Genomic DNA, 16981 nt, shown 5'->3' on the forward strand with positions numbered 1-16981 from the left:
CGGTCAATAACATTTCGTGCTCTCACATTTCAATTTCACTGTTTTCTGGGGCTTACTTTGTACGTACTCAGTGGGTTTGCGCTCACAGCGTTTTCTCTGACTCATTCAATTTTGGTACAAAGCGTTTCCCATATCAGCATTGAGCACTAAAACATTAGAATTCTCAAGAACTTTAATTTTTAGCTACAAGAGCATAGTGCAACAATCAATTAGTACCAACGAATGCAGTTTAATATGTATGTATGTATGAACGTATGTAAATAATATATATACATATGTATATATACTAGTATTTATGTATTATTCGAAACCGCCAAATATTTAATACCTGTTGATTTTTGTAGTTTTTTAACAAGCACATACATATAATACATACGTATGTACACATATGCAGTGGTACTCCAATATAACGAATGATATAATGTTGGCACCGTTCGTTAAACTGAAATATTCGTTATATCGGAAACGAAAACTAAATTAATATTGGTACATATATGTTTAAAAATAACTATTTATTTATGAATTCATAAGCATTGGTTGAAATAAATACATATACAATGGAAAATGCTTACAATAAAATTAATAAAAGTTGAATTTTATAACAAAAATATGAGCATTATTTAACTGAAAAGAAATTTTGAGATCCTGTGCCTTTTGATGTAGGCTTTTCAATAAAAATATTTTTTCCTGTTCCACGCTGTTTTCTTCAGACCATTTAATACACTTCTCAAAGCAGTCGATGGCATCAGGATTCTTTATTGGCGGCACAGCTACAACTGCAGCGGTATCACCTTCCTCCTCTTCCGAAATTTCTATAGCTAGTTGATTTTCAGCACTCGGGTTCTCTTCTACAAGTACATTGTATACACTGTTCCATGCTTCCAAATCATCTGTGTTGAAGTTTGATATTCGCCTTTCTTTAACGATTGTCGTCTCAATGTGCCAGCATGTGTATATTATCACTTTCCGGCAATTTTTTAAAATTGTGCAAACACTCGATTTTGGAATACCATATTTCAAAGAGATTTCTTTCAGGGGTTTCCCCTTTTTATTTTCGTCAATTATTTTTATTTGTCACCCAAGCAAAGCCGTTTCCGAATTGAAGACATTTTTAAATAATTTATGCGATATCCTCACTTTACCACTTTGAACTCGCAACTGATATTTCGCGCAATGAAGCGTGCATAAAAAAATAAATAGAATTCTTTAAAAAAATAGCCCAATAATAACAAGAACTAACGGGTACTTAACTGCCTGCATTGTTTTTTGTTGTAATACAACCAAAACCAAATACAAACGCCATACATTCGTAATATCGAGTTCATCCAATTTCCAGCTTTCGTTATATAGAGTCATTAATGTATTGAAAAACAGCATTCGTTATATTGAACATTCGTTATATCGGCGTTCGTTATACTGGAGCACCACTGTACATAGGTATACGTATGAAAGTACCTTTCACTAATCCAAGTAAAGGAACATACATATGTATGTATGCAAGTAAAGAACACTGAGTCAAGAGGCATATAATTTTATTATTAAATTTCTAATCCTAACTGCAAGAAATACTGCGCTTTTAATCAATTGTAAGTTGTTTATTTCATTATGTTCAAATAAAGAACTTAACCATCGAGCAATCCTGAAGCGAAGTAAAATAATATGATTTGTAATTTCGAAAGGACTCTTGTTTTGAATTTACTAGTCGTTAAATATATAAATTTTGAAACATTGAGGGTATCTTCAACTTTCTTTACTTTATTTTTTACTTGTTAGACCAAAACTGTAATTGAAAAAATGTCGGACATTTAAAAAATACCAGTGGTTTGCATGGCCGGCTGGTTGGACTTTTGGGTCCCAATGATTGTAAGATAATCGAAAACTGGTGAATATCACGATAGGGGATGTATGTATATATTTTAATCTGTGAAGATATTCTCTCGTTCAGTGCAGAATTGTAAAAGTGTTATTATACGTTCTGACGAGATTCAGTGGTTAATGGTAGTTAGGAATGCTTTTAATTATAGAAATTTGGATAGCAATTGAAAAAGCTTGATATAAGAAATGGATTCAAATGAAAAAATATTTTCATTTTTTAACTAAACTTTTCAAAGGATAGTTAGAAAATAACTGTAATGATAAATTTACGACCCTAACTATTGACTCAGTCAATACAATTGTAGAAGTGCACAAATGTAAATACATAACTACATACTATATACAGTATAAAAGCCGCACTTAAAGCAACGAAAAAGGATGCAATAATAACCCAGACAAATTAAAATATTTAATTTTCTACTCACGCACTGTTTAGTCAGATGTCATCCTACATTCTACCGTTTGTACGTGCGTTCACCATTGCTGCTACCTGACTACAGTCGCGTACTTGTCGACGTTTCATTAATACAACCAATACGGTAGTGTTATATCCTATTTATAGTAGTAGTTCCAAAGCAAAAAAATCCTATGTGTATATGTATACACCTACTTAATACCAATGTTACCGTTTTTATCTTGAGCAGAGCGATAATACAACTAAACTTGGGGAAGTTTACCTAGATACTTTCTTTAGCCTTACCAAATACCGAATATGATGATTTTTATTATATTCTATTTTCGTAGAATTTAACATAAATATTTGGTAGTCTCTTTATTTTACAGGTATGACTACCTATAGTATACCTGCTGGTTGAATTCTAGAAAATAGTCGATGTCATGCCAAATGCCAGTTCGAACTAAATTAAATGCTATCTCGCTATATTATTCTTACCGTTAAACTTAATATTTCCGCACAATTGTATTTAGTAGTCTGCTCGGGGAAGAGCGTAATCATTATCCTGCTTGACCAATATATTATATGTATAAATCCTATTCATAGATGGGACCATTGCCTTCTGAACAGAAATAAAAAAAATTTACTTATACTACATATACTACTTAATGATACTTACCTTGAATAAATTAACTATTAACAATAAATAACTAAATACATACTTATGTGTAAACGAATACTCTTTATGTTCATCTTCCTGGGTTGGTGTTAACCCTAATTCTTACTCTTTAACCTTTTTAATGTATGTACATATGTTTTGATAGGTTTTCATAAACAATCATATTTCCGTTGTATGGTTAGAACGTTCTGCGAGTACATGATAAAATAGCACTTTTATATTTGTATACATGATTAAACAGATCGTGTTTTTGAATATGATATGTAGGTCTTGAAGCATGCCCAACGACTGGAATTTAAGTGCATTCTGCCGAATCCACAAAAAGGGAGACCGCACGATCTGGTCCAACTATCGTGAGATAAGTCTCCTCAACATCGCATATAAGGTTCTGTCAAGCGTATTGTGTGAAAGATGTGTTGGTGGTTGAGAACAGGTGGAAGAGAACCTTCGTTTGGAACCTACGTTAACTCGGCTATAACCGCGTAGTCGGTGTCTACACCAGTAGAAGTAGGTTTTCGTTTTGGTTTTTTAACCTTATGTGGAAGCGGCTAAAAAAATATTCCTCTTATCTATGATACCGGTTCCAAGAGGCACAACACCATTACCAGTGCTTTGTCTTGGTTATTGTTGACTTTACTCAAGGCAGTCAAGAAATCATTGAGACCCAGAGCCAACCTATGCCACTTACACAAGTACGCATCTAAGTAAAGACGATTCGAAATTACCTTTCCTTTGTGTGATTATTAATATTCAATTAAACTTGTATGTACATTGTAAAAAATATAATTTTCAGTTTTACGATTAAGTTTTTCTTAATATTAAAATTAAATAAAAAAATAAAGATAATGGCTTAGCTATCTAAATTTAACAACATTGCTTTACCACCTTATAATCTTTTAACAAGCATAAAATTACAATTTTCCTTCACGTATTTTGTTCATTGTGCTTTTACCCATAAATTTGAAAATTATTTTTGCTAGTCCTGGATAACGGGTGGCATTTGCCAAAAAATTTACTGGAAATAATCCACACCACGACAGCTCTAATTTATTTGCAATCGTTGTAGCAAACAATATGGCACATCTCTCTGCTGACATTCGTTTTTGACCTTTTGTGCTTTTTCCATACATCTCTTCCGGGACCGCGGTGAATGCTTCCTGGAGAAAATCTGTAGCGATGGGACCAGGACAAAATATGCTGACATCAATACCACTTTGTTCAAGTCGAAGAGAGTTCAAGTATGCATTAATAGCAGATTTGGCTGCGCAATATGTGGCTGAGAAAGGCACTGGACACAAGCCAGCAATGCTTGATGTTGTTACAATATGACCTCGAACATTACGCAACTGTAGAAAGTATCGCACAGCAATTCGGGAAAGATTAACAACGGAAAATACATCTAATTCGAAAAGATCTCTATCAACTTGAACTTTTATTTCTTCCCAACTTGCTCGTTGTGAGCGTCCAGCATTATTGACTAAAACATCCAATCGGCCAAAATATTTTATCACTCTATCAAAGTAGGCTTCATGCTGCGAAATGTTCAAAACATCCATCGGCATTACAAGTATGTCATCTTCAGATAATAAACCATTCGCTTGTTCCAGACAATCTTTCTTTAGTAATTCCAACAAGTTTTCTCGTCTGGCAGAAATTACTAGCCGCACTCCATATTTAGCCAATATAAGGACCAGTGCTCTGCCAATACCCGATGAAGCTCCCGTCACCCATACAACTTGACCACGCATTGACGAAATGGGTAAACCAAAATATGTATTGTACCAAAGTTCGACATTGCAATCCAAAATTAACCAAAGAATGAGATAAATAAAGTAGTAACCAATTATAAGTATGAACAGTAACTCTAAAAATGTCATTTTAGTACAAAATTTGCTATTAAACTAGTGCTTGAATAAGATACATTTATTTGACTTTGCCAGAGGATCTTCAATATATTTATATATGCATATGTATATACTAAATATATATATAAAAAACAATTGCGAACAAGTGTAAACTGTCAAATGCTCGCAAAAATGATAAGCGCGTTTCAATACAAACAGCTTGGAATGAGGAAAAATATACCCCATTCGTACGAGGAAACTTATGGTTTATTCACATTAAACTTTTTGATCGAGTTATGTCGGCCGATTGTATAAATCAGTGAAAAAGTCGTATATGTACGTGCCACTGATTGAACTCAAACACGGCAACTTATGTTGTTCCAACTGGAAACCAATTGAACAGGGAAGAAAATACTGAATTGCTAGTGATCAGACAAAACGAATTGAGATCATTCTTGTCTCAGTTCTACATATTCTCATTTTAATAATTCGCAAGCCCATACGCGTGTAAAACTCATTTGCTAACATACCGATCGAATGCATATGTTTGACATGTTCATAAACGATAAAATGCAATTCCAAAAAAAAAAAAAAAAATTGCTCGTAAGAAACAAAAGTTTCCATGTATGAACGTAGTCTTATGAGTTCTCACAATGCAACTCCAGGTGATGTCAGCTGTGGGCAAACAAGACATTCAGTTGACATTTACAAAGATCTTTGACATTTAGATAGATTGAATAAATTCATTTAAGGTTTTGTATCATTTCGGTTTATATCTATATTATTTTGCAATAATGAAGATTTCACGTTTTAAAAAAGCCCATAAAACGTTAACATTTTTCGCCACAAATTTTGATTACCGGGAACCATACCAGATTTTGGTAGATGCCACTTTCTGTCAGATAGCTCTACAAGTAAGTCTCCATATAATGATGCACATTTAACATTAACTATGTATTAACTTTTTCAGAATAAAGTTATAATCGAAGAGCAAATAAAAAAATATTTTCAGACAACTATAAAATTAGTAACTACCCAATGTGTAATACTAGAAGCAGAATCTCTGGGAAGTCCGCTTGCTGGGGCTACTATGATTGTCAAGAAATTTCATGTGCATAAATGCGGTCATGAAGGTGCACCTGTGCCAGCTTCACAATGCATCAAGTCCATGGTAAGTGTGTTAATAAAATAAATTGAAAATAAATGGATTTCATTTGACAAATATTAAAATGCAGACAAAAGGTGGACGTTACGTCATTGCTTCACAGGACCGCACTTTACAAGATAGCCTTAGGAGAGTACCCGGCAGAATATTGTTGTATTTGCACAAAGCTACACCTGTTTTAGAAGAGCCCTCCGAAGCATCCAAAAAATATGTTTCCAAAAAATCTCAAAAAAGTCTAACCAGTGGCATAGAGAAGCATGTTGAACATTTAAAACAAATACAAACTATTCAAAATGAAAAACTATATAAACAAATTAAAACGCGAAGAGGACCAAAAAATCCAAATCCACTTTCATGTAAAAAAAGTACAAAACAAAAAGGTAAAAAACCAAACCCAATCATTGCAAAAGAATCTAAATTGAGTGAAACTAGTAAGGTACAAATGAAGAAAAAACGTAAGCGTATAAAAACATCAAATCATATTAAGACATTATAGTTACATTGAAAATTCACTCTACTCATAAATGTATGTAAATAAATAAGCCTACATATGTTCCCAAAATTATTATTTTTTTTTAATTCTTTCACTTTAATTTAAAGAGTAAGAAATAACTAAATATTTTGAATTTCAGGAAAATAATATATTTCCAATGTTCTCACAAATTTTCGGCATTTCCTCGTAAGAGGCGTTTTCTGCTGCTAATATTGCATTTCCAAGTGCTATTGTCTCTCGTTGACTTTTCGCTTTAATCCAGATTCGACCATTTAATCCAACAGCTATTTCAAATGGCATCTCTTTAGTAAGTTCTCGTAATAATGGGCAATTTTCACGTAGAATCAAACGTGCTAAGTTCAAACTACAATTCATGACAAAACCGTCCATAAGAACACCTAATTTGCCTTTCTTTCCACTCGAATTAACACACACTAATTCTGGTTCTAAATCGCGACTGGCGACAATCAGTCTTCCATAAAGAATATCTCCAGGATTTACGTCCGGACGGTTTTTCTTTGTAGCCGACTCAAAAGCCAGATATGACAAAGAAGCTTGATCATGTGCTCCAATATCTACTCGATATATATCTCCCGCTTTAGCTGTCACTACGCCTATTACAGCTTCGCCTTTTACAGGTACATAGCGTTGCTGATGGTTATCTACCCAGTAGGTGTTTGGCTCCTTGTGATGAAGTCTGCCCGGTTTACAAGCAATTACTTGCTCGTTCTCTCGACGCAACCCTGGTCCTAAAATTACTTTTTTACTTCTAGCTAATTCTTCAGCAGCGCAAATCCGATCACCCGGCAAAACAATCTCCGTCATTTTTTTATGCTAGTTTGTATGGAAATTTAATAAAATTGAACACGTGAGGGAAATGTATACAATGAACACAAGCAATTACTGAATGGCTAATCACAGCACTAGTGTTGCCATTTAAAATTAATTTTCCAAAAAGAGGATTTCATTAATATTAGGAATAATTTAATTATATTATAGGGGTATTCTCTTGCTCTTGCAAACCCCGGTGCACGGTGCAAGCATTGCAAATTTACAACGGCACAACAACAAACACACGCAGAAAAATATTTGCAAGGGCTGTGAAATATGTCAGACCCAAACCCATGTATATTAGCGTGCAATGTCACGCAAAAATAAAATTGCAACCCTGTTGTAGTTGCCATTTTACATAAAGACATATTACGTCGTTAAACTGTTGAGAAAGGTAAATTTTAATTAGATTTTATAATTTATATTTAAATTATAAAGTTTTGTTACAGTTTTTTTTGTTAAAAATGCATGCAGAAGGTGCGCCAATTCACAATAGCCATGCACAATAGCCATTTACAATAAATTGACTGAATCAGTCGCTCATATATCACTAGATTCTGCAATGGGTGCTCTCGTGCCCTTGTATATTTCGGTGTAGTATTTTTGCAATCTGCAATCTTGCAAGAGCAAGAGAATACCCCTTATTTATTTTAGATGCTATACATATATATAATAGGGGTATTCTCTTGCTCTTGCAAAACCCGGTGCACGGTGCAAGCATTGCAGATTTACAACGGCACAACAACAAACACACGCAGAAAAAATTTGCAAGGGCTGTGAAATATGTCACACCAAAACCCATGTATATTAGCGTGCAATGTCACCCAAAAATAAAATTGCAACCCTGTTGTAGTTGCCATTTTACATAAAGACATATTACGTCGTTAAATTGTTGAGAAAGGTAAATTTTAATTATATTTTATAATTTCTATATTAATTTTAAAGTTTTGTTACAGTTTTTTTTGTTAAAAATGTATGCAGAAGGTGCGCTAATTCACAATAGCCATGCACAATAGTCATTTACAATAAATTGACTGAATCAGTCGCTCATATATCACTAGATTCTGCAATGGGTGCTCTCGTGCCCTTGTATATTTCGGTGTAGTATTTTTGCAATCTGCAATCTTGCAAGAGCAAGAGAATACCCCTAATATGTTTAGCTGTATTCATTGTAAACTATTTGTTTAAATATTTTTTTATCCGTATTTTGTATATGTCTGGCTATGAAAAAACAATAGATCACTCGACGCAATATTGTTTAACTTAAACTGAGGGGCGATATTAATTTCTTTTTAGATGTTTTGAGTAAATAGGGACAGTATTGTTATCCCATCTAATATCTGCAAGATTAATATTAATAATACTCCTGCAATACTTTTTTCATTTAGTATTTAATATGTAAAATTTATATTTGCACAATGCTATATATTAAGCGGTTGTAACAGCGCACCCTCCGCATTTACACTTGCATTATTACTGACTGAGGTGCTTACATTGTTACCATTATCTTTACCACCTGTTTGTGAAAGATGTTTAACGATATCTACCCAATCCCATCCTCTCGGCTTGTCGCCCTTATGATCTGTGCGTTCCCATTGACGTCGTTTTTGAGCCTTCGTTAATTGCTCTTTTTTTGCTTCCTTTTTTTTGTTAGTTTCTGTATTATCTGATATTTTTAATGCATTTACCCCCAAATTATCTAGATCAATTGACTGTGTTATTGCATGTTCGGGCTGACCGCTGGTAAGTTCATCTTGTTGATCTTTGAGGCATTCAAATAATGTATAGGTCATTCCACATCCTAACCACTGTTCTGCCTCTTCAGCTATTACTTTTTTTATTTTAGTTTTGACGTCAAGTACTCTGGATGATATTTTTTTATTATTAACTCAATTTTATTCAGCAATTTACTTACAAATTGCGGTTGAAGAACGTATCCATATTTATTTTGGGAATTTCATTGGGATAGTTTGGAGTCCATTGAATTTCTACCAAAAACGATTTGTAATGATCATCTTCTCCATACTAAAATCGGTATCACAGGTATTACAATATCAATTAATTTAAGATCAAAATATACCTTGTATTGAAAAGTGTTTGCGTCAATTTGCTTAAAGTTTGTATCACCGTCATAAATGGATAGTAACGCTTCTCGCTCATCTGCCTGTTGTTCTTCAATTTCCGCCATATTAACATTAACTTAAATTCTATTATTTAAATTGTTTTCCCAACAAACCATGAAAATCTTTCAAAAATATCTAAAAATGTTAAAGCACGAAAATAACCAAATAGTCGAAAGAAACAGATGTGAAGATTTATAAGAGGTTGCCACAGTTTCTTAGTTATATGATTTTTAAAACAAAATATGTGTGAGAGAATGTTTATCATGATAAACGTTCTCTGTATGTGTTTTACGCTCTGAAAGATCTTTACTGAACAGGCATAGGTTTATATGATGCTTTTTAATTTTTTAACAGATTTCTACATTTCATATGTTTAATTAGTTTATGCTAATATCCAATATTTTTGTTTGTATATTTATATATACATATTATTTAAATGAAATTACAATCACTGTGGATCTGAATTTGTTACCACTTACCGAACCAAACAGGATTAAACCACCGAAATAACAGACTTGAGTCGTCGTTCTGGATATTGTAGCATTTTAAACTCTTCCTTTTTCAGAATCCATCTCAACATACCAAAAGTATGTCTTGCGCGCAATGACAGTCGAAATGGATTATAATACATTAAAAACTATTGCGTTAAAATACTTGTAGAAATATTTTCTTTTTTATTTATAGTGCTAGTTTTGGTTTTTACGAGATATGTGCATATCACTTTCTTAAATTCTAATATCAAATATATCAGAATAACACGGCTTTTATAAAATAAAGTAAAATCCTTTTGATAATATTATATTTTGAAACAAGATTTTGTATAGTGCATGTAAACTGAAGATTCTGCTTGAGATCGTGTAATTGATTGACCTACAAAACTTAAAATTTTGTATTTTTCAATTAATTCATTTTTATCATTAATGTACTATGTTTTATTTTATGCCTTCCAGTCCAGTCGATATTCGTCCACCATCAGTAAATGCTGAGTAGTAATCCAGCCTGAACACGATTTCAATCATATTTAATATATTATGCATGATATACATACGCACACATTATCGCTTACCCTCTTTTTGTGCCAACGTTACGAACTCTTGCCATTTAGACTGAATTTCCCAATATTTGTCTTTGGTTTGATTACGATCTTGCAAATAGGATACGGCGAAGAAATATGCTTTTAGGACATCTTGGGCCCGTGCATCAAAATGCAAATACACACCTATATTTTTATTACTTTCAGCAATAATAAAACGTTCGTGTGGATCGAAAGACGAAATTATGTTTTCAACCGCGTGAGTCGTTTTATATTCATCGATGAGAGCTCTGATTGATAAGCCTATATAAATATTTAGCGACACAGAAACTGTTTGTCCTATAGTAACGCGCTCCATTTTATTAACCTAAAAAAAGGATTTTGGTTTATATATATGGCATATAGTAACATCATTCAACCTGCTGAGGTGTTAACATTCGCCCAGATCGGAAGTACTCTTCCAAAGCAATTAAATAACGTGACTCGTTGAATGTACGTAAGCAGACAGCTTTGACAGCTTTTAAGTTTGCATAAAGATGAGTTGTGATAATAAATATAAAAACGGTGTACAATATGCTGAAATATTAAGGGTTAATCTCTACTGAATACCATAATGTATAACAGTTTACCTTTGACTTTTAATAAGCGTTAACAAATAAAGACCTACGAATGAAGCTATCAAATTTACGAACGTCTCTTGCGAACTGTCTTTCGAGGCTACGTCAGCTAAGTTGCCCCGAATTGCATGATGCTGCGTAAGTGCGGCACGAGTTGCACCACCTAATATTACATCGAATATAGTTGTTATTCTTTCGAACATCTTTTATATCAATATTTATTTTCTTAAGAAGAAGCCAATACCAACCTGCAACACCAACAATAGCTTTTAGTACAGTTGTGACACACAATAAGTGCGTACTGAAAAATTGGTACTTTGGAAGCACATATATTTCAATTCCCATGGCTAAATCATTCAGAAAATCTGCTCTTAGGCGCCATTTTTTTGAATCAATATCCAGCTGCGAGCCCTTCCACCATGAGAATAAGATACGACCTATGTGTCCACTACCGTCCTTAAGAATCCAAGTGACTGTAGCTGAATAAGCTGTTATGTTATCATTACCCACACCTAATCCTTTCAGAATGGCGTGGGTGCAAAGTGTACCTGCATTTAAATAATAACAACAGTTGGTAGTTTTTAGACCATCCCTGCGATTTAAGCAGGCAAGAGAATTGTGATAATCCAGCAAATTACTAACCACATATGGTGCTGCAAAATGCCTGTATAGTATCCCATACTTGATATGACGCGTAATCTTCGCTGACGCTATCTGGATAGCCTTTCGGTAAGAAGATTTTCTGGAGTATTCGGAAAAGAAAAAATTTCTCCTGTATTACCAATTTATCGCTGCGCAAAGGTACGCGAACAATGTTATTTTGATCTATACAAATATAAATATGAACAATAAAAATCTTGGTAAATACGTATAAAGTTACCTGCTGGTGTAATATAGAGAACTTCCTCTCCTTTAGAACCATATTGTTCACGAAAGTGTACCTTCATTTTCTTTAATTAGGAGAGTCTTAAGTTTTAAATCTAATATAAGAGTATTTCACTTATTTAAACAATTCTATCCACAACCCAAAAGATTTTAGTCTTTTGTATTTTAATATATTTTTTTGCTTACAGTATTTTCTGGGAATGTTGCAAATTACATGAATTTTATCACTTTAAAACAAACGAGAATAAAAATATTTATCTAACTATGCCTGCGTTCATTTTTTTACGTCGTGTTTTTTTGATGTACAAATATATAGGTACACATTTTTAAACACAATTTCATTCACTAAATTTACCGTGAAATAATTATGTTTTCCTTAATGGTTTTACAGTTTGTAAACTATTTAATTGACTAGTTACTAGATGCTACAAAGAAGTTTAAATGTGATCAAATGCCGACTTATTACGAAGGAAACCACAAAAATAATCAATTTAGCAGTAAACCCAGTGAACGTATGAAATTGCGAACCAGCATGTGAATTGTCAAAAGTTAAAAAAGTGCGATGAGCGTGCAGAGAACGTAAACATATGTATGTATAGAGAAAGCAGAGAACGAGAATATATTAATATTGGGTTGTCAAAAAAGTCTTGCGGTATTTTTATTGAATCAATTCGTGTGGCACCGATACATCGAGCTTCTTAGTGACTCCAAGCTTCTTCAAATGGTTTATAACGGTTTGATGACTACTATGCCGGTCTCGTTCGACCAATTCAGCGATTTTATCGCAATTTTCGACGACAGGCCTTCCAGAGCGTGACGCATCTTCGACTACCTCTACACCAGAACGAAGACGTTGAAACCATCGTTGTGCGGTGGAAATGGAAACTGTATCGGGTCCATAAACTGCACAAATTTTATTGGCGGCTTGAGATGCATTTTTGCCTTTATCGTAGTAGTACTGTAAAATATGCAGTATTTTCTCTTTATTTTGCTCCATGTTTTTGACGCTATAACTCACGAACGACTTAAAAGAAACGACAATCAATCAAACACGTGTTAGCGCGTGAAATGAGCTTTTCGAAAAGGTATAGCATGACCCGATGCGACGAATAAAACTAGAACTACGCGCTTTCAGCGCCAACTAGCGAAATTACCGCAAGACTTTTTTGACAACCCAATATACATATGTACATATACATTTAATACTTCGTCAATAAAGGAGATGGAAACATTTTCCCCCATTATAAGGGAACGCAATAAAATATATCACTTTGAAAGGAAACACTTCCTCCATCCTCCATATAACTCTAATTTCTATATTTTAAGATATTATCTATGCTACACTTCACATACATAAATATTTGTATCCACGTTATACAATTTGAATAATGTTGGGTTTATAAATAAAAAAGCAAAGAGTTATTTGTTTATTAATCATTTACCTTAGATATTATTAATTAAAGTAAATGGGGTTTTTAATAACTATTATTGACAAATAAATTGATAATGTAGGATGTAATGAAACAGTAAAAGCGAACTCAAAGTTAAACGCGTAATTAAGCTTCATGTATTTTTCTAAAATATTTTTCCTGTATTACGGCAGAGGTTTGTATATTTTTCGTCCTGAACCGAGTCCCAAACGTTACATTTCGAAGCCGCTGTTTTCCCCTTATTTATTTCTACGCCCTCTTTATAATCCATATCATAATAGCAAGATATGAAATAACAATGACTACAAGTACACATACATACATATATTAATATAAATGATATAGCGTTAGTAAATATGATACACTTACTTTTTACCTTCCGGGCAGTCTACACAATAACCTATGGCACACCCTACACGCGACGCCTGATCGAGGGTGAGCACTTTGTAAAAAGTAGAATCATCCTTTTTCCATTTATTGAATGTAGTCGTCATTAGTGTGTCTAATGATATCCGATTTAATCCATCTTGCATTGCTGAATTGAGGCCAACTTTTTCAAAACGTGCCGTTTTATGACATTGGCTCGGCTTGCTTGGGCATAAACCAGTGTATGTACGAGCAAGGTATGCTAACTCACTGTCCCAAATGAGGTTTCGCATGCGTGTTGCTTTCACCTGACCAGCTACTTCATTACGATGCTGGTTGTGAAGCTCCAAAAACATATATCTAATTTTAAAAGTCGATGGCATATGTCGTTTAAATTTACCCAAGTTTTCCTGTATTATAAAATAAATTTCCCTCACATAAACCATGTATATGTATGTACATACATATGTAAGTAACTTACAATTGCCGATGTATCACACATAATATGCTTTCCTTTCTCACACCAATCATCGTTGCCGCAGAAATAATTGTAAGCTACGGTATAGCTATAGGAGTCTAAAACAACTAAGTAAAGAATAATAAACTTCAATAGAATACACATACTAATAATCACAAAACGACCAAAAACCGATTTTGAAAGTCTGCGCAATGAAATAATTTCTTTATGAAGTAAGAGTACATACATCTCTCTACCTACCTAAGTTATTTTATACTCGAGTAATTTGCAAGTATCAAAGCCTGATTACCAGTATACACAAACATATTTAATTTTATTCAAGTTATCGCTTGCACGGACTTCAACTCGTCTCGTCATCCAGATCATTTACATATACATATGTATATATATCTAACTTTATATCTCCCTTGATTATTTTTAATTTTGGAAACAACCATTAGGCAAACAAAACTACAATATTATGTTATTGTGAGAGTATAAAAACCATATACGCAAGGTACTGGGCTCACGGTTATCACTCCATTTAAAAATACCGCAGGAATTGTTGGGCGGGTTTTGTTTCAAACTGATATTAAGAAGATTTTTGAAGTTATTTATTAAGTATATACAAATACATATCACTATATATATAAAGTAATATTACGGAATAATATGTAACTACAAACAATATTACTTATGTATATTCAGTGTATTAAATTACAACGGAAAAATAAACAGATTTTCATAGAAAATCTAAAAACTTATACACTTACATATTTCAGCTTAAATTTATAAACCGCAGATATATTAATATAAATACGGCACAGCACTTATCAATTGAGCATTCGAAATGTATGTATGTATTTATATTAGGCAGAGCCTTTGTCAATGTTGGAAATCAAAATTGTCGACCTAAATTCGATTTTGGTATAATTATTTCAATATTTAATTGTATTAGAAATTTAAATATTATATCAACACAAAATGCAAATGTCTTCATGATTAAAATTAATATACGTAAAACCAGTGAATTATATAAATTACTATAAAACTTTGAACACCCTTCCACAAATTCTGTAAATACCAATTCTTAATTAACTTATCCTTATGTATTCTTTCAGCTTTTCAGTTTTTGATTCCGCTTCAAATTTGTGTACCCCTTGTATACTATTTAAAATGTAACAACCACTCCGTCGTACTTAATTATACTCATTTAAGTTTACAAATACATTGTGAATTACATTTACTTTTTTTTATAAATATAATATGTATGTACATATTATACAATATGTGCATGGAAGGAAGTCTTAACGGAAAGATAACTTACAATAACAAAATGAGAAATTCTATAAGATTTACATAAATTCTGAATTTTGGCATGGATCAGTTTTTAAGAGGCAGGCTTTACAGCAAAATTTTTTCATAGTTATAATTACATAATTATTTATAGTGAATTGTAATTAGTTGAGTTTTATTAAACAAGTTGAAAACTAATAACTCTCAGGTAGATTAGTAAACAGTTGAGAAATGAAACATGGGCTAATTGATTAAGGTTTTTTTCAATTCAGATGAAAATGGAATAACGATAAATTGAGGAACTTTTAGACAGCTGCTTGACGTATCATCACGTATGAGCACTTGCTGAAAGCTCTTCCAAACGTAGACACAGCTCCTGGGCCAAACGCATATGCGTGGCTGCGTTGGCACATGTTGATGGCGGAGCGGAGGATGTGACGGTAGCAGCAGATTCGTGGGGATTTAAATGTGTCATTGCCTCCTGATAACTGGGACACACCCCATGCCATCGAGCTTTGCTATAGGCATGCGACTGTAAAACAAATAAACAGATTACCATATAGTTAGTAAATGAAATTAAAGCAAGCATTTATAACAGCATATTATCTCTACACAACTGATGAATTGGCGAATTGTAATGCATATTATGTTATGCATTATGTATGTATGGACACAGGAAATTTAAATCGAATATGAGAGAACATTAGCAATTTAAAGAAGAAGCGAAATACCCGTTAATGTATCTTATACCTACCATTGTGAAATCACGCTTCCACAGTACACCACATTGACCATCACATAGTGGGCAAGGTCGCTCTAAGCTATAGCCTCCACATTCACTACAATCGAGAGAAACATGATCATCGGTCCAGGATACTCCACATGTAAAACATGAGCCCATGTGCTGACGCAGCTCTTCAATAGTAAGTACATTGTCCACGGAAATTTCCAACGGACTACCGACTAAATCGGACAATGATGAAGACATGCTAATACTGCTGCGTCTTTAAGAAATTTATAGATAAAAATATATAGATAATAACTCCAACGATGAACAAAATTATGCTTATTTTAGATTTCTGATAAGCCTGTATGGTTCCTCCTTAGAAGACCAATGAATATCATTTCATTTTTACAAAAGTTATCACTTTGATATACGTAACTCTATATCTGTCTTGATTTGTTTAAGGCACTACAAACTTACCCCAATGGGCTGCAGATATCGGTAAATTGCGGTCCGTGAACACTAGCTAAAGACATTGTTGTCGGAGCTGCAAATAAAATAAAAAAAAGTGTAAATAAGTTCGTAATACTTTCTTGAATTTTTGAAATGTGTGTGAATCCCGATCTCGATGAAACAATTGTTTCTATTAATTTTATTTCTTCATAATTGCATGCATACAAAGTATGTGTATATACACACATGATCAAAATAATGAGTACGTTATTAATTATTCTAAGATTTTTAGCAAATCGTGCGAATTATTTTAATG

General features: G+C 33.2%; 7 protein-coding genes across 8 annotated transcripts; 1 reads left to right on the forward strand and 6 right to left on the reverse strand.

Annotated features, from left to right (window-relative positions):
- Positions 1-3669: 3669 nt before the first annotated feature.
- On the reverse strand, positions 3670-5365 carry LOC105229314 (dehydrogenase/reductase SDR family member 7). Its single transcript, XM_011209512.4, has one exon. It carries the CDS (start codon positions 4823-4825, stop codon positions 3860-3862), a length of 966 nt encoding a protein of 321 aa, XP_011207814.1. The 5' UTR covers positions 4826-5365; the 3' UTR covers positions 3670-3859.
- A 113-nt stretch (positions 5366-5478) lies between these two features.
- On the forward strand, positions 5479-6522 carry LOC105229317 (rRNA-processing protein UTP23 homolog). The gene is made up of 3 exons (XM_011209514.4): positions 5479-5706; positions 5763-5963; positions 6028-6522. The coding sequence occupies exons 1-3, from the start codon at positions 5587-5589 to the stop codon at positions 6451-6453; spliced, it is 747 nt and encodes a 248-aa protein (XP_011207816.2). The 5' UTR covers positions 5479-5586; the 3' UTR covers positions 6454-6522.
- LOC105229315 (exosome complex component RRP40) lies at positions 6414-7431 on the reverse strand. The gene has a single exon (XM_011209513.4). The coding sequence runs from the start codon at positions 7273-7275 to the stop codon at positions 6586-6588; it is 690 nt and encodes a 229-aa protein (XP_011207815.2). The 5' UTR covers positions 7276-7431; the 3' UTR covers positions 6414-6585.
- Positions 7432-8653: 1222 nt separating this feature from the next.
- Positions 8654-9596, reverse strand: LOC105229318 (RWD domain-containing protein 4). The gene is made up of 3 exons (XM_011209515.3): positions 9362-9596; positions 9197-9306; positions 8654-9144 (listed from the first exon to the last, which is right to left on the reverse strand). The coding sequence occupies exons 1-3, from the start codon at positions 9467-9469 to the stop codon at positions 8703-8705; spliced, it is 660 nt and encodes a 219-aa protein (XP_011207817.1). The 5' UTR covers positions 9470-9596; the 3' UTR covers positions 8654-8702.
- A 459-nt stretch (positions 9597-10055) lies between these two features.
- On the reverse strand, positions 10056-12474 carry LOC105229319 (RUS family member 1). Of its 2 annotated transcripts, none has more exons than XM_049461403.1 (8): positions 12359-12474; positions 11935-12166; positions 11697-11879; positions 11303-11602; positions 11067-11217; positions 10857-11013; positions 10471-10804; positions 10056-10403 (listed from the first exon to the last, which is right to left on the reverse strand). In XM_049461403.1, exons 2-8 carry the CDS (start codon positions 11999-12001, stop codon positions 10342-10344), a joined length of 1254 nt encoding a protein of 417 aa, XP_049317360.1. In that variant the 5' UTR covers positions 12002-12166; positions 12359-12474; the 3' UTR covers positions 10056-10341. The 2 variants fall into 2 exon arrangements, with proteins under 2 accessions (XP_049317360.1, XP_011207819.1); XM_011209517.4 differs by having other exon boundaries at positions 11935-12034; positions 12126-12413.
- Positions 12475-13358: 884 nt separating this feature from the next.
- LOC105229321 (antigen 5 like allergen Cul n 1) lies at positions 13359-14507 on the reverse strand. The gene is made up of 3 exons (XM_011209520.4): positions 14217-14507; positions 13739-14145; positions 13359-13671 (listed from the first exon to the last, which is right to left on the reverse strand). Exons 1-3 carry the CDS (start codon positions 14439-14441, stop codon positions 13515-13517), a joined length of 789 nt encoding a protein of 262 aa, XP_011207822.2. The 5' UTR covers positions 14442-14507; the 3' UTR covers positions 13359-13514.
- A 277-nt stretch (positions 14508-14784) lies between these two features.
- Positions 14785-16759, reverse strand: LOC105229323 (protein pinocchio; the record flags this gene model as incomplete). Its single annotated transcript, XM_049461404.1, is given in 3 exon segments — positions 14785-16020; positions 16243-16492; positions 16693-16759. Coding segments are annotated over 3 exon segments (521 nt in total), but the record flags the coding sequence as incomplete, so codon positions are not given.
- Between the last annotated feature and the right edge of the window lie 222 nt (positions 16760-16981).

Source organism: Bactrocera dorsalis, unplaced genomic scaffold, assembly GCF_023373825.1.
Source record: "Bactrocera dorsalis isolate Fly_Bdor unplaced genomic scaffold, ASM2337382v1 BdCtg029, whole genome shotgun sequence".
Taxonomy (NCBI): domain Eukaryota; kingdom Metazoa; phylum Arthropoda; class Insecta; order Diptera; family Tephritidae; genus Bactrocera; species Bactrocera dorsalis.

What these genes read in the sequence shown, in the direction of transcription:
- LOC105229318 (XM_011209515.3), bottom strand. Translation starts at nt 9,469, where the DNA reads ATGGCGGAAATTGAAGAACAACAGGCAGATGAGCGAGAAGCGTTACTA. An exon ending in CAAACACTTTTCAATACAAG is followed by an intron (nt 9,307 to 9,361) that starts GTATATTTTGAT and finishes TACCGATTTTAG; the next exon opens with TATGGAGAAGATGATCATTA. An exon ending in ACGTTCTTCAACCGCAATTT is followed by an intron (nt 9,145 to 9,196) that starts GTAAGTAAATTG and finishes AATATCATCCAG; the next exon opens with AGTACTTGACGTCAAAACTA.
- LOC105229319 (XM_049461403.1), bottom strand. Translation starts at nt 12,001, where the DNA reads ATGAAGGTACACTTTCGTGAACAATATGGTTCTAAAGGAGAGGAAGTT. An exon ending in AGCTATTGTTGGTGTTGCAG is followed by an intron (nt 11,218 to 11,302) that starts GTTGGTATTGGC and finishes ATGTAATATTAG; the next exon opens with GTGGTGCAACTCGTGCCGCA. An exon ending in GAATGTTAACACCTCAGCAG is followed by an intron (nt 10,805 to 10,856) that starts GTTGAATGATGT and finishes TCCTTTTTTTAG; the next exon opens with GTTAATAAAATGGAGCGCGT.
- LOC105229314 (XM_011209512.4), bottom strand. Translation starts at nt 4,825, where the DNA reads ATGACATTTTTAGAGTTACTGTTCATACTTATAATTGGTTACTACTTT.
- LOC105229315 (XM_011209513.4), bottom strand. Translation starts at nt 7,275, where the DNA reads ATGACGGAGATTGTTTTGCCGGGTGATCGGATTTGCGCTGCTGAAGAA.
- LOC105229321 (XM_011209520.4), bottom strand. Translation starts at nt 14,441, where the DNA reads ATGTATGTACTCTTACTTCATAAAGAAATTATTTCATTGCGCAGACTT. An exon ending in TGTGTGATACATCGGCAATT is followed by an intron (nt 14,146 to 14,216) that starts GTAAGTTACTTA and finishes TTTATAATACAG; the next exon opens with GAAAACTTGGGTAAATTTAA. An exon ending in GACTGCCCGGAAGGTAAAAA is followed by an intron (nt 13,672 to 13,738) that starts GTAAGTGTATCA and finishes GTGTACTTGTAG; the next exon opens with TCATTGTTATTTCATATCTT.
- LOC105229317 (XM_011209514.4), top strand. Translation starts at nt 5,587, where the DNA reads ATGAAGATTTCACGTTTTAAAAAAGCCCATAAAACGTTAACATTTTTC. An exon ending in TCTGTCAGATAGCTCTACAA is followed by an intron (nt 5,707 to 5,762) that starts GTAAGTCTCCAT and finishes TAACTTTTTCAG; the next exon opens with AATAAAGTTATAATCGAAGA. An exon ending in CACAATGCATCAAGTCCATG is followed by an intron (nt 5,964 to 6,027) that starts GTAAGTGTGTTA and finishes ATTAAAATGCAG; the next exon opens with ACAAAAGGTGGACGTTACGT.